At 39.7% G+C, this 15,631-nt stretch overlaps 1 protein-coding gene across 2 annotated transcripts in view; it reads left to right on the forward strand.

The window, feature by feature from the left end:
• camkvl (CaM kinase-like vesicle-associated, like) overlaps positions 1 to 15,631 on the forward strand; it is a 37,493-nt gene that overhangs the window by 17,686 nt on the left and 4,176 nt on the right. The window contains exons 2-10 of one of the 2 annotated variants that reach the window (XM_068337055.1): positions 9,486 to 9,592; positions 10,773 to 10,904; positions 11,215 to 11,289; positions 12,105 to 12,243; positions 13,592 to 13,712; positions 14,371 to 14,446; positions 14,614 to 14,750; positions 15,001 to 15,079; positions 15,170 to 15,257. In XM_068337055.1, coding sequence (XP_068193156.1) covers positions 9,498 to 9,592; positions 10,773 to 10,904; positions 11,215 to 11,289; positions 12,105 to 12,243; positions 13,592 to 13,712; positions 14,371 to 14,446; positions 14,614 to 14,750; positions 15,001 to 15,079; positions 15,170 to 15,257 — 942 coding nt within the window. In that variant the 5' untranslated portion in view covers positions 9,486 to 9,497. Of the gene's footprint in view, positions 1 to 9,385; positions 9,593 to 10,772; positions 10,905 to 11,214; positions 11,290 to 12,104; positions 12,244 to 13,591; positions 13,713 to 14,370; positions 14,447 to 14,613; positions 14,751 to 15,000; positions 15,080 to 15,169; positions 15,258 to 15,631 lie in introns of those variants that run through there. The other variant, XM_068337064.1, reaches the window with a different exon arrangement.

A 15,631-nucleotide genomic window follows, 5' to 3' on the forward strand; every position in this document is an offset into this window, starting at 1 on the left:
CACTGGCAGCTGCTGCTTGTTCCACAAAGATGCACACAATATTTTGAAGTCACATGAACTCACAGCTCAATACAACTTGTTGTTCAAATACAGTCTGTGATGCATTACTTGTTTACCTAAAAGCAATATAATCTACTGGATTATAATGTAATTCCAGAATTAAAGTTGGAAAAGAAGAGCTGAAACAAGTTAGATTTAAATTGTTATTGGTAACATGTTTTATACAACATATATTATATGTGAATATATATGACATAATTATTTCCATTATTTATCCTAAGTTCAATGTACATTTCATTCTTTTACTCATTATTTCGCCCACTGTATGCACATGCTTCAGAAAAGGAGTTGACAGCAGATTATTTTGCTGCGGTGTATAAACTGTGCAAATTAAAATTGAACACATAAATTCTCTCCTCACTACAGATTAAGGGATGTGCTTGAATATTTCACGTAAAGCTTCAACATGTTGTCATACAGTATAGACAGATCCAGTCTGTTTTCTACACAGTCTGTTCCGGCACTTTGTCTTTACGTTGGATGAACACAGGTGAGTTGTTGCCCAGACTGTTGGTGACTAAACAGGTGCTGTCCACATTTTTCTTTGTTTATTGTTCAAATTTGACACCCAAGAGGTGGGACATGTACATTTCACAGCGCTATAGGTAGGCAACTTGACTTCCTAGAATAAAAGGCAAAAGGAATCCAGTTATCTCAGTCATTACAGATGCTAATTTTGAATAATTCTGCTGCTATGTGGAGTTGTTTCCTTATATCTCGTCTTTGAATGTCCACAAGTCAGAATACCTTTGCACACAAAATACCACGGTGTTCTTGTTGACAAAGTCCGAGTAGAATTCAAGATTTTTAAAGCCCAAGTGTTGATACTCTTCTCTCAAAGATTAATTTCTTTCCAGCCGTAAAGAATATCCCCCAAACAGGCCACCATTGTGAGCCACTAATAATCCCACAACTTGCCAGAATAATGGTCAGTGGTGGATACTTTAAGCTCTTATTTCAACTGAAAATACAGTGTCAAACCTTCTTCCCTTGATAGTTGAAAAAGAAGTGAGTTCATGAGCCTGGCTTCAACAAATTCCCTGATTTTCACTGTATCATTCACCGCTTCAGTTGGGTTGTCAGACATTCCCTGGGCAGCTGTGTGTATGTGCGTGTGTGTGTGTGTGTGTGTGTGTGTGTGTGTGTGTGCGTGCGCGTGTGTGTGTGTGTGTGCATGCTGAGAGGGAATGAAAAAAAAAAGGCCCATGAGCAGAACAACCGAACACAATATGTCCCTCACAATATATCAAATCATTTCTCGAGACAGATAGAGCAATTTAAATTCAGCAACTCAAGGTTACAGTTGTGACTTTTGCATTCTAGCACCCGTAATGGAAAATGCCCTCCTTGCGTGTCTGCATGCAATCAATTGCCACATTGAAAATAAAGTTTAAAAACTCCAAATTTATTTCAAGCACCCTTAAATCGATTGATGCGACTCCAGATGTATGGCTGCTCCAGTTTGAAAGTAAGGTTCAACGTCAGCAAAATGGCTGCAGGAAAGAATTGTAGTTATGTACCCAACAAAAAGCTGCTAAAACAAAAGCCAACAAAATCGTCGTCTATGGCCTGTGAGGCCTTTAAGTACATCGACACTTGAGGATGGAGAGTTTTGCTTCACCTGTTCACTTCACTTTTTTCTCCTACATTTTTTCCATACATTTAAAGCTTCATCTTGATTTGCTCATTAACAATTATGACCCAGTACTTTTTCCTAGACTGAAAATCTCTATACCTGTGGATGACAGAAATCCTTGGTCTATTGAGGTTGTCATACTTTTGACTTTGACGGTTTCTCCTTCAGTTTTTCCACAAAAATCCAAGTTTGTGGTTTGAAGAAGGGCTTTTAGTTGAACTGTCCTGAAATTTGTTTCTATCATTCATCGTCCCCACAAACTCCTTTGTTATATCAATTTTGTGATACCCTTTTTTTACCGATTTAAAAGTCATGGAAAAGTGACGCACAACAGCACAAGATAACAGTGATTGAATGCATAAGTGAGACTATGAGAGTGAGTAGATTCACAGTATTATCCATCAATATTTATCTTGGCTCATGTATGTGAGAGATGCTCTAAATGTGAACATGATCATACACGCGAGCATATTATGGGCTTCCTTTTTCTCCAGCTCACGATCAGGTGGAGTTCTGTCTTTCTGTTTCAATGTGACATCCTACCGAGGGATGAGGAGCTCGCTCCTCTTTCTGTCTGTCAGTTTTGAACATGTAAGTATACATCCAACTTATACAGACAGTCTACGAAACACATACACACACACACACACACACATAAATAACACAGTGTTCATCACGCAGTCTGTGCATTGTGTTGTGTAAAGATCTGTCTCGGTGTAGATCTAGCTTCAGGCTATTCTCTTGTCAAAAGAGCAAGCCAAATGTCGTGTCAAGCTAGACACACATGCACATATCCACACATATGTCTAAATAAAAAATCAACATGCTGAGCTTTCTCCTGGGGGACACACTTACTGTTGAGGATGTGCACAGATCCACTCTCCTAATGAGGGAGCAGGAAACAAAGGTGGGGGGGGTTGAAAGGTAAGAAGGAGGTATTTCTGAATGTGTGGCATGAGGTGCAGAAGCAGGTGAAGCCTACAGTATAATTCAGAAAAAGCCAATACTGAATATTGATGTGCAGTGTTTTCATTTGTGGGTATGTGTGTGTTTTTGTGTCTGTTGTTTCTGTGTGGCTTCATGAATTCAGTCAATTTTCCAATTTTTTTTTTTTCACAATTTGAAACAAATTGCTCTTTCTTTTTCTCCCTTGGCAGATCTGATGCATTTTCATTACGGTTTCCTTATTAAGCCTGTTTCTGGCCTTGTGTATGCCTTAGAGTCCAACACACACATGCACACACACCATGCATGCACGGGCCTTAGATGAGAGGCACTCTGTGAGCAATAAGGGAATTAGTGTTTATAGCAAGCCTGGAGAAGTCTTACTGGGAACTTAGTGGAGGACGTAAATGTAATGAGTAGTGATGCAACCAAAATACACTCAAATGCTATATCTCAGATAATACATAGCATCCACATATGAAAAACTTTTGAAATGCAATTTTCTGTCTTATCATGATCTTTACAATGGAATTCAGTCACCATCTTGTGTTCTGTAGTACCCCTGACTGTAAGAGGTAGAGTAATGCTGATCATTACCTGTTTCTTCATCTCTCTTGGCTGTTCTCACCTGCATTTCACATCTTTGAAGTCACATCATACTGATGAATCCAACATCAGATGACTTTCAATATTCAAATGCACACTCATTTCAGATGATGAACTGACTCTGATTTTTGTTTAATGTCTTTATTGCCTTGTTTTTTGTAGGAAATGTCTTTCAGCTCTGTCTAGAATATTAACTTTCATTATTTTTTGAATGGGTGCAATCCTTACATATGGGTGTCAATCTAGTAAAAAAAAAAAAATTAGAGGCACCACAAAAACTGTATAAAAAGTCAATTTGAGCATGTTTTCCTCCAACTTCACGGAATAATAGATTTTCCTTCCCAATCAATAAAGGAGCATCCAGCAGCTGTCGTGTCTTGTTATGTACAGATGAAGGGACTTACGCTGATTTAAGCAAAAGACCCACACAAATTGTGTTGTAATTATCAAGGTGAGTGCAAAATATGTGTGGAATGATTATCGTTAAACTTATTAAAGGGGAAACCGTATGATAATTGTGTCCTTAATTATACCTCTGAGGGCTTTGAGACATAATGCTATTATACGTACGGTGTGTGTACATGTGTAGGTGTCTCTTAAATTTCTTTAATTGAGTTCGCACACACACAAACACACACACACACACTAAGCCGTAGGGCTGATGGTTGTAACGTGAAAGAATTGCAAACATTTCTGTGTTAAACCTATTAGTGTTAGAGCATTAGGGGTGTCCACATCAGTTGTAACCCCTGATGTTGTCCTCTCCCATCTCAGTGAGGAGGAATTGCTATGATTAAACCTTTCAAACTAGGCTGCTGCTGGAACACGAATGGGCCAGGGTAAAGGGATGAGATGAAAGCAACACAGGAAGGGAAAGGGGGCAGGAAGGGAATGAGCAAAGAAAGGAGCACCATAAGTGAAGGACAAAGGGGCTTTAAAGTGACACCATCCTGCTGTCTGTTAAAGGATAAACACGTCATTCTTGGACAATCGCGTACCGGTGTCGGCACAGCGTGGAGTCAGAAGATGTGGCATGTCAAGCACTAACAAGGGACACACATCCAGACATGTGTGTGTGTGTGTGTGTGTGTGTGTGTGTGTGTGTGTGTGTGTGTGTGTGTGTGTGTGTGTGTGTGGGTGTGTGTGTGTGCCCGCAGGTGGTGACCCAGGTGGCTCGTGGCCACGCAGTCTGAAATGCAAGACTTGTTTGCTTCACACAAGCAGAAGTAACCTGAAGTCAGCCGCAGACCCTTTTCCGTTCCAAATCCTCTCCCAAGGCAAACGTTGACATACTTGTTATAATATTTTTCACACACACACACACACACACACACACACACACACACACACACACACACACACACACACACACACACACACACACACACACACACACACACACACACTCACAGGCATGGTGTTGCTGTTTATCTTATACTGTAGATCTAGTGTCACCTCTAGACACAACCGATGCAGCATCACTTAATCACATTGTGCAGATATGAGGATTTGTGTCTCGGTGATGCCGTGACGATAACGTTGTTGATTTATCTCCGTGCTGCATCGAGACGACAGTCACAAGGACGCAGCAACACACTTAGCCACTTGACTGACAAACAGAGGGCAGCCTCACACAGCAGTGATGAAGTGTTTGCCTGACATACAGGTACAGTTATTCTCTGCTTTGAATGATGAAGTCACTTTTAAAAGCAATTTGGATTACAGCAGCTTGTCAAAAACTACACACATACTATATAATATGAGAGTGACAGTTGTTCCAGCATTTTGCCTGCAGGGAAGAGCTGAAAATGTGCCTTTTTGTTTTGTTGTTTTTAGTTACAGACAGTTTTTTCACATGTCAATGTGTTGGTTAGCAGGATTTTTATTTAAAAAATTGCAGATTCATTTTGATCGAGATTGTAGTACAGACCAAAAAGGACCCACTGATTTCTGGAGTACAGATTTAAATCATCAAGCAGATATGCAAATTATTTTTCACTGTCAATGAGTAGAAATGGGTTGCAGGTTGACCCTGTCTTTCTAATCTCGAGAGAGCAGCGGTGGGTGAGTGAGCTAGACAGTGAATGAGGATATAGAGTGGTGTTGATGACAACAGAGCAGCCAATCAGATTCGGATTATCTCAAGGCATTTGTTCTAAGGCACAAATGGACTAAATCATATCTTTGGGAACATCCCACGTTTTGGGATTTTGAGTAAATTTAGACTAAGTTCAGCTCTTCATACTTCCATGACCCAGACAGGACAGAGAGAGTCAGAGATAGTGACATAAATTGGTCGATACATTGATCCATAGAAGTGTCCCAAACACAGCAAAATAAATGCACAGATAAATAAATGGGTATATACTGTATAAATGGAAGATTATGGCAGATGCCATCAGTGGTTGCTCTTGCAGATTTGCATATATCATAGAAGAAGGGAGTTTTGGCCTTGGCAAAGGTGTGCACTCTCCCAGTGCATCTCTAATTCTTTCATATTTTTTGTCCTTGAATAAGCATGGTTTAATAGGATAGGACATCTAGAGATATGAGCACCAGTAAATAGCAGATTTTCTTAGAATAACCGTGACACAAAACCTCTGAAACGCTCTGAACCGATAAAAAGATATTCTATTCCTTTTGATTAATTTCAGAGGCTTGCAACAGCCTAAACTTTAACACTCGTGAACAAGCACACAGACACACTGAGAGACATGAACAAGCATTTTGATTTAAGGTGCTGAAGATGAAGTGTGACGTCTCGGGTAGCTTGATGTGCCTTCACACCTGAGTGTCTGTGTGTTTGTGTGTTAATGCATTTCAAATATATTGGGGGAAATGAGCTGCAGATGAAGGAATTGCCCGTAATTCTTCATTTAACATTATCATGGCTTTATTCATTAGGCTGAGATTTATCAGGGTTCAATGAGTATGTTATCTCATATCACTTTGATTCAAGCTCAAACAGTTATCTGTCACTTTGGATACATTTTTCAGAACAGCCAGACCAGTTACTTAATGTGTCCCAGTATGACTGAATGAGAGCCACACTAGAGGAATCAATGCAATCATTGTTCATGACATCAAAACTTCCTTCACTCCCCTTCAAAATGTTGATTAAGTTTGATCTTTAAGAATTTACGCATGCAATTCTTTTTGTGATGCACATCCTGATTGAATCCCTGATTTGAGATGTCATAAACAGCACCAATTTATTGTTATATCTTTTTAGAGTTTATCATCACTGCATTTTTCAAATGCATAAATCACCTATGTCGTACTTGTACATACTTCATATAAAAAAAATATACATTATACTACATTGTCAATCTGTCACACTTGCATCATGAGGACGAATGAAATAATTTCACTAATTTCACACAGATGCAGAATATTTTAAATTCTGTTTGAGAGCATTAATAATCCCTGCCACTGAAATGTTAAAGCACAGAGAACACAATGCCAAGTTCTGCTGATTCAAAGCAGCGGTGAGATCAGTGATGGGATGGTTTTTGTCTCTGATTTTGTGCCACATGGTTGCAACAATTTTGTTTTTTGCCCTGTAAATACGCCTTCAAGTGCTTCCTGACTTTGGGGACACATGAGTCAAACGTAGCCTGTTGACACATACCTACACGCACCCACATGTGCATACAGACATCTGTGCAAACATTCACATGAACATAGCTGTTAAACTGTGAGGTTAAGAGGCATTCTCATTCTGCCTCTGCAGTTTTGTGTTTATCTATCTGTTCTCACCTCTTGTTTTCCATTCCTCCCATCTCATCTCCTTTCTTCTATATCCTCCACTATCACCTCCTACTCTCTGTCAACTTCAAAGTTCGTACTGACTCAGTGTTCTGCAGGTACAGTGTTTTTCAAGACATCTGAGATTTTTAGGGTGAGAAGCGTTCGCCGGTGAGACAAGACACAAGACATGCATCTAGTGGAGAGGACAGATGAAGCGAGCATCTGAAACGCACGGTTGGCTGGCATTCTTTATGAAGACAGCTACTTTTCAAGCCTCCAAGGAATTCATATTAAAGAGAAAACAGAAGTTAAACCCACCGAGCGACGGTTGAGAAACGGGAGGAAAAGTTTCCAAAAAATCTGATACCGTTGTAATGACCTGAAAATGCATTTATCGATTTTGCTAAAGCGCTAGTAAATCCCCAACACTGTTCTCGGGTCATTGCTAGGGTTCTGAAAATAAACTGTGGCCCGGGGTGAGCTTTGAAACACCAGTGGAGCTCTCACAAAGTCCTACATTGCGAGTTAAAGAAAGTACACTGGTCAGTAGGGACAAAGTTTTCAAGCAGCAAAATAAAACTAGAGAATGTGTAGAACTGCTAATATCTGCTTGTGTTTGTTCTCCAGTGAAGACGTGATGCTCCCACGAGGATGCTGAGCTCCCTTCACATCAAACCAGGTTTCACCTTCACTGTCCTGCTCCTTATGGGAATGTTATTTTGATTACACAGTCTGCTGGCAAACTTTCAATCTGCACTAAATTCCCTGTGGTCTCACTGGGACGTTACCCTCATGGAGCGATGCACATATGAGCACACATGTACGCACAAACACACGTCGTCCAGCTCGCACCGATATTGGCACGTATCGCGTATCTGCATCAACTTTTGCACTTGCTCAGCAGCAAATACACTCATGCATGCCCACACATACACACAAAGAGTATAGCAGTGGATTAGAGGTACAGATTAGAGATTAGGGTCAGCATTAGGATTACCCTGTACTCTCAAACCCTGCCTCCACCACAGATCATAAGTTTCTCTGGTCCTACCATCTACATTGATGATGCTACACACACACACACACACACACACACACACACACACACACACACACACACACACACACACACACACACACACACAGGGAAGGCAGTGAGGTTATTATACCACTGATACTCATTCGTTAATCCTAAATTAGCACCCGCAAAATTCCATTACCTCTGAGGATTTTTAACTCCGCTCCACACAGTCGTCACATCATATTTTCCTCGGTTGCTTTATTTCTCTGTCTTCTTCCCTACTTACATTCAATCCTGATGTCTCCTTCACCACAGTACCAGCTGCCACTGGCATCTGTCACATTAATCAGATGTCCTACCCCGTCCAATCACATATTTCCTGACTTGGTCAATTTCATGGATATGTCTCGATGTGTGTGCCCGAGCCCTGGAGAGACACAAGATTAACTGTTAGTAGAGATCTTACAATAAGACAAAGTCAAGACAACAGAAATGAATCATCCAGTGGGATTGTGGTTCGTCAGGTAAAGGGGAGAGGAAAAGGATCTTGAGGATAAATGACTGAGGATTCCTGGGAATCTGTCTCCCACAGTAGATGGAATATTAAAGGATGTGGGTGAGGATTGCCTGAGGGCTGCGGTGAGATGGTATATTGATTGCTGATTCACTATCCAGATCCTTTATTTTCTACCAAGGCGTTTGCGAGTCATCAGCTATTTTAAGGTGGATGTGATAAAAACAATGGATGGACACAATAAGAAGTATACACACATATACTGTATGTAATTATTGAAATTGCTTTAATCTTATTTTTCAATGTGATGCACACTTCCAGGGAATTTATTGAAAGATCTTTTTGGGAATTGTGTTGTTGAAAATACAAATGAAAAGTGATTCTGAACGTGTTTGAAAGGTCATCAACTAATGATCCAGATCCAAACACACATACACACACACACACACACACACACACACACACACACACACACACACACTACAAATAAACCATGAATTTGCTATCTTCCAATAAAAGCCGCTATTGCAGCTACTTTAGTGTCACGGGGCACTGCCTTTTTCAATAAAGTTGAAGTTGACAGAAGTTGCACACAGTCCACAGACTTAAGCAGAGTAGATAGAAGCTTAGTGGGTAGCTTAGTATCTGTTGACAGGGCGGGTACACAACCAGACTGCCAACAGCATTAGAACCCAGATCCATTCAGAAGATGACTTGGCTGTTTCCCTGGTTCTCGTGTGCACTGTGTGTTTTCGAGGCTAACAGCAGCGCTCCCTCTGTGCCTTTGACTTCAACCGCTGAACGTTTTCATAATATTTCATCAGTACCTCTTTCCCCCTTCAACATGGTTCCCTTTGCTGCTCAGCAATCCCTTGATCTGTCTGTTACCTACCGTGTCATCAAAATAATTTATGCATCATTTTCTTCTTTCAGTGATTTGTCTTTCGTCTTAGGTGAATGCTGTCATGCCATTTGGGTGCCTTGCCCTGCGTGATGGGCGGACCTATGATAGCATGTCTGATGTCACAGACAAATATGAGATTGGACAGATCCTCAGAGCGTGAGTATCATAAAGGCATATCTACGCATCTCTGCTGCCTTGTTTTCATTCCATTCCCATGTAGATTTTATGGGTATGTTCCAGTGTTCCCACATGGTCTGTATTCACTTCATGAATTATTTCAAATTGAATTGAATTTGTTTTCCCCACTCATTTGATTTACCGTATCAAAGGTTTGAATTGAAGGGATAACAAACGGTAATATCAAGAGTCTCGTGTTTAACAGATACAGACACACATGTGACTTTTTTTTTTTTTTGAGAAATATTTTTCTGTGCATTTAAAAAAAAATCTGTTTATGAAACTGTGTGGCTTTATTCAGCTGAAATATTCTGTGTCAGCCTTAAAAAAATCTTTTGGGCATATTTTCAAAGAGCCGTTAGAGTCACTGGCCTCTTTCTTCCCCTGTACACCTCTCATTCACACATTGAAGGCACAAACACACGCACGCACGCACGCGCACACACACACACACACACACACACACACACACACACACACACACACACATACTCACACACACACACACACACACACACACACACACACACTAATCAGTGTTATAGGCCATATGGTAACATCAGCATCTGGCCTCAGAGATTTCTGCTCATCTTTTATATAACACACCAAACACAAATACACACACACACACCTACACACACACACACACACACACACACACACACACACACACACACACACACACACACACACACACACACACACACACACAAATGCATATGCACATGCACATTCATACACTAATTGAAAATTAAGGGCAGTAATGTCCTTTATTCTCCTTTATTTTGATTAGAATAAAGGAGAATGAAGCTGAAAATAATATTTTTTAAAAAAGAAAGAAAAGAAACTAAGAAAGAAAGAGCACCGTGGACTTTTCTGATAATATTTATTAGGAATGAAACATTTATGTGAAATGTAGTTTAATTTTGCATCACACAGCTTCTGAAAATCCATTTTTTGGCAAGGTACTGTATACCCTAGAGGCTCAAAAGCAGATGATGCTCAACTGATGGCAGCAAAAGACCTATTTTAGACTTTTTTGTATTCATTCTACCCCAATTAAATGATTATCCTGTATTACACCTTAACAACCAGTGCACTTTTTCTCCCTAATTCTGATTAATCTTTCTGTCTTTGTTTCCTTTCTTTTCTTGTGTAGGAAGGAGTTCTGTGAGTTGTGCCTGGCTAAGGATAGACAGACAGACAAGGTGTTTGTCTGCAAGAAATTCCTTAAGAAGGACGGCAGGAAAGTCCGCAAGGCTGCCAAGAATGAAATCATGATCCTGAAACTGTACGCAGTCAGTCTTAGTACAAACAAGAATGTGGAGAGGTGGAGAGGGAGAATGTGTGAATATTTTCTGTTGGAAATTTATGTTAATAATTACAGTCACACGATGCTTGTAATAATCCTGGTTAATAATTTAAGCCCAAGTGTTTGTGACTTCTTTTTTGCACTGCTTGGATGTATCTACAGAGATTTCCACCCACTCAGTCTTCTTTGTAAATTAAAAAAGCCAGAGAGTGGTTAACACCTTTCAATTGCATGTGAGACCCTTCACTGTTGGAAAGTTACAGCCTGTGAATCCTTTTTGTTCTTCCAGAGTCAACCACCCAAACATCCTTCAGCTCATAGATACATTTGAGACCCGAAAAGAATACTTCATCATCCAGGAACTGTTAGTATTCCTTTTATTGTCCCACTTATCATTCTTGTGCAATTATTCCTGACAATTTATAACTGATTCAACAAAGTGTGTGCATGCATCTTAATTGTGCATGTATCCTCGTGTACCTTAGGTTGAGTCTACACTGTTATTACCGTGTGCTCTGTTGCTCCCCTCGGCAGCAGAAGAAGGTGTCGGATTTTATGAGATATTTGCTCTTCGTAATATTCGACATTACTCAGGGCCTCTGAAGCACTGCTTTGCCATAAATGGGTCTCTACATGGACTTCCAGATCAATACACCAGAGCAGGTCTAATACATGTCACTTGTGACGAATACAGTGTCATCATTTGCAACACCATGTGAAAGACAAAAATGATAAATGAACCTGAATGGACAAAGTATTTTCCTCTTTGATACTGAAATACAGAGAAACAGACTGCACTCAACATGACTGTGATCATCTGCTTGTGATTATCAGTCTGTTTGTGTGTTTGTGTTTGTTTGTGGCTGTCTTTTGCCCAGGCAATAGTCCTCATGCTGAGGGCGATACTAAGTTAACCAAGTCTTTTTAGAGTAATGACCAATGCTCTATTCTTTAATTGCCGAGCAGTAGCTGTAGGCCGATGGAAGCAGATTGCCTTACTAATGGACAAAAAGCAAGAGCAGAGGGCTTTTGATAACTATGTTACTGAATGCTTTAAGTGGATTATGATGCTGCAACATGTGGTTAATGGTCATACCAACTTGCTTTGTATTTTGGTTTTTTTAGTGTACATGGTGATGTGTGTACTGATGATGTTTATCCTTGTTCGGCTGCATGCAGTGCCACGGGAGGAGATGTGTTCGACTGGATTCTGGACCAAGGGAATTACACAGAGAGAGATGCCTCCAATGTCATCAGACAGGTCCTAGAGGCTGTGGCATACTTACACTCCCTCAACATAGTTCATAGAAACCTGAAGGTTAGATGCATACTTCATTAATGACAGTGTGTGTATGGGTGTTAAATTAATACTATTCAAAAGTATTCAAAAAGGCTGTATTTATACAGTAGGTGACCCTCATTGCCATCACATCCCAGAAAGCAATTTCCAGTTTTAATGTTCTGTAAGAATCTCTAAGGAGACATAATAACGCTGCACTCATCGCCATCTCAGTTAATGGCTCAACATTTGATAAGATTTTTAGCAGGGGAGCAAACGCTATCTTTATGGCTTAATGCAATCTCTAGTGAAACATACAGGGGCCACACGCAGACAGATTCATATCTTTAGCCCTCATTATCAACCCACCAGAATGGAGTCACATCTCATGAACTTCAGACTCCACCTACTGGTAGAAACTGGAAGTGTGTTTCAGTCGAAATGATCTGGATTTATTTAAGAAAGAAAAAGATATTTTCAGATCAAAAAGAGAATTTTATTCATAAAAACCGGCCAAGTTGTTTCCTTCAAAGAGTGTGTTCCCAGTTGTTCCCTTACTATACTCCTATGTACCACTCACTCGTAAGAAATTATTATTTTTGGGACATACAGTACAAAACTATTTCAAAGTACTGTATAACCTTAATGCTGCAATGACATATGTGATGATTCATTATGTTTGGTTCACAAATTACACTTATTACAATGTTCACATCAGTTCTATTTTCATGATCAAAACATAACATGAATCAGTCCCATCTTTTAACATTGCCTTTATCAGCTCAGGCGGGATATTTGGCTTTCATCCTAATGGAACAGAAAAAAATGTCCTTGAAAACTGGACACAATGGAAAATAATTTGTCTAGTGTAAAGCACACAATTACACATGTATTACATACTTGAAACACTTCCCCCAGACTGACATTAATCTATGAATATCATTATAACAGGAGTGGATATTTTAGAGAAATTTCTGTTAAGTATCACTACTTTCCACTTGAGTATAATTTTATGGTATATCATGTATTATTGGGCATATCTGCTTTAAACAGCCTCACTATTATTTTCAACCAATATTACACAGTATATTCTTGTAATAATCAGCATACCTGCATTAAAGCCATTTCTTGACAAAAACCAGGTTAGGATTTAATCAATTATATTGTTAGTCATACAACTACACAACACTATCTATTCTTAGGTGAAGAGGAAATTTAATTTTAACAAGAAAGATTGACTGCTGACTCTGATATGAAGTTGGAGAAGGGCTTTCCTCACACTTCATATCGGTTGAGCTTGTGTGATCTTGTGCGGTCATTTTACAATGCTCTGTTTAGATGTGTGTATTTGTATGTAAGCAGCTTTTCTCTCCCTTATTTTGTTTAGCTTGAAAACCTGATGTACTACACAGAAAACAACCACAACAAAGTAGTTCTGCGAGATTTTTATCTGTCCAGGTTTGAGAATGGACCAATCACAGAGCCTTGTGGAACCCCAGAGTACCTGGGTAAGACATTCTATTTACCACTCTCTGTAGAGCTGTTTTTAAACACACACACACACACACGCACATGCACAAGCACACACACACGCTCGCACACACACACGAACACACGCACACACTTCTTTTCATCCACCTCTATACATCCTTCCATTAGCTTCACCTTGTGTTGGACCTGTTGGCATACTTCAGCTTTTTGAGTTGTTTACTTCCTCTTGCCTTCAAAAAGTATAATCAGTTGAACATGAACTGTTTTACAGACGATACCCATTAAACAGAAACACATTCATGGATTTGAAAGCACGTAGCTCGCCCTTATCTCACTCCTCTCTTCCATAATCTCTCTTCTTCACTTTCCGCGTTCCATCTCTGAGGTTCATGTGAGACTTATTATGAATACAGAGCTGTGCTTTTGCCTTCTCCAATGAAAGGTCAAAATAGTTATCTATAATGCTGAGCTGAGTAATTTGACAAATTAATAAGGGAAGACAACAGAGGCCCTGATGGGAAAGGAATCAGATAAAGAGAAAATTAACTGGAGCTCTTGTCTTTGCAATGTAGAAAAAAAAGAATGTGCTGAGTACAAATGAAAGCTGAGGCCATTTGAATATCTCTTCTCACTCTCTCTCTATAAATATCTGTTCTTTTCTTTGCCATCCCTCAGCCCCAGAGGTGGTGGCTCGTCACCGATATGGACGTCCTGTGGACTGTTGGGCTGTGGGCGTCATTATGTTCATCCTGTGAGTCTTCATCACTGAAACTAAAATTCAATGAGCTCAACAACACAAACTTTAGCTTTATAATGGGCATCTTTTTAAGACTTATCGTGGGCATTTGCTGAAATTAGTGTGTGGTGTTACTAAAACATTTCTTACTTTGTGTCTTTATCATATCATACATTCTAAAGATTATCAGGTAACCCTCCTTTCTATGATGAGACGGAGGAGGAGAACACAGATCTTCATAATCGCATAATCTTCTGTCGCATTGTGGCTGGTGACTTTGAGTTTGATTCACCGTACTGGGATGACATTTCAGCTGCAGGTACATAACCCATGAAGCATTAGACATGATGACAATCAGACGATGGTATATGCATGCCCATTATTCACCTATATTTAAAGGAGCATTTACACAAACAGTACAGTTCAAATTATATGATGTCACGTGCTTCACTACTAAGTATTTGATCATCGTACATGATTTATAGACAAAGTTTTTTAATTTTTCCTTAAAATCATCACAGATGATCCCATTGAAAATTCATTGCTTGTCTTTTTTTTTTCTCAACCAGCTAAGGAGCTTGTCTGTCGACTCATGGAAGTGGACCAGATGCTTAGAATTACTGCGCAAGATGCACTTTGGCATGAATGGTAATTATGTTTACATAACTACAATAATATCTTTTTGCACACATCAACTGCGATTGACCCCACTTGTACGCTGCCTGTCATCTGTGCCAGGATTGCAGGAAATGGTGCATCAGAGAAGAACTTAAAGGACGGTGTGTGTGCCCAGTTTGAAAAGAACTTTGCAAAGGCCAAGTGGCGGGTAAGGCATCATGTCTCACCTCCTGAAACATTTGCTTCTGTTGGTTATAAAATACACAAGTAAACAGGAAGTGAAAAAGAGAAAATATAGGGTGGATGACGGGTCACTATTAAAAAATTACTGCAATGAAAATGATGCTAGTGATTATGATGCTTTTAGCTCAGCACTGCTGAACTATAGTTTAAGTGTGCAAATGTAATGGTGATGCTCAAATAGATGTCCTGGAGGTGTGCAAACGGAACACCAAGAAGTAAGCCAGGATGGCAACGCCAACCTAACGGCTAAATAAAGTAACAGTTATAACCCTTTTCTCTCTTTCTCCATGTGGTTCCCAGGAGTTGAAGGTATTGTATTCTATTATTAGGGAACAATTG

Source organism: Antennarius striatus, chromosome 2 (genome assembly GCF_040054535.1).
Source record: "Antennarius striatus isolate MH-2024 chromosome 2, ASM4005453v1, whole genome shotgun sequence".
NCBI lineage: Eukaryota > Metazoa > Chordata > Actinopteri > Lophiiformes > Antennariidae > Antennarius > Antennarius striatus.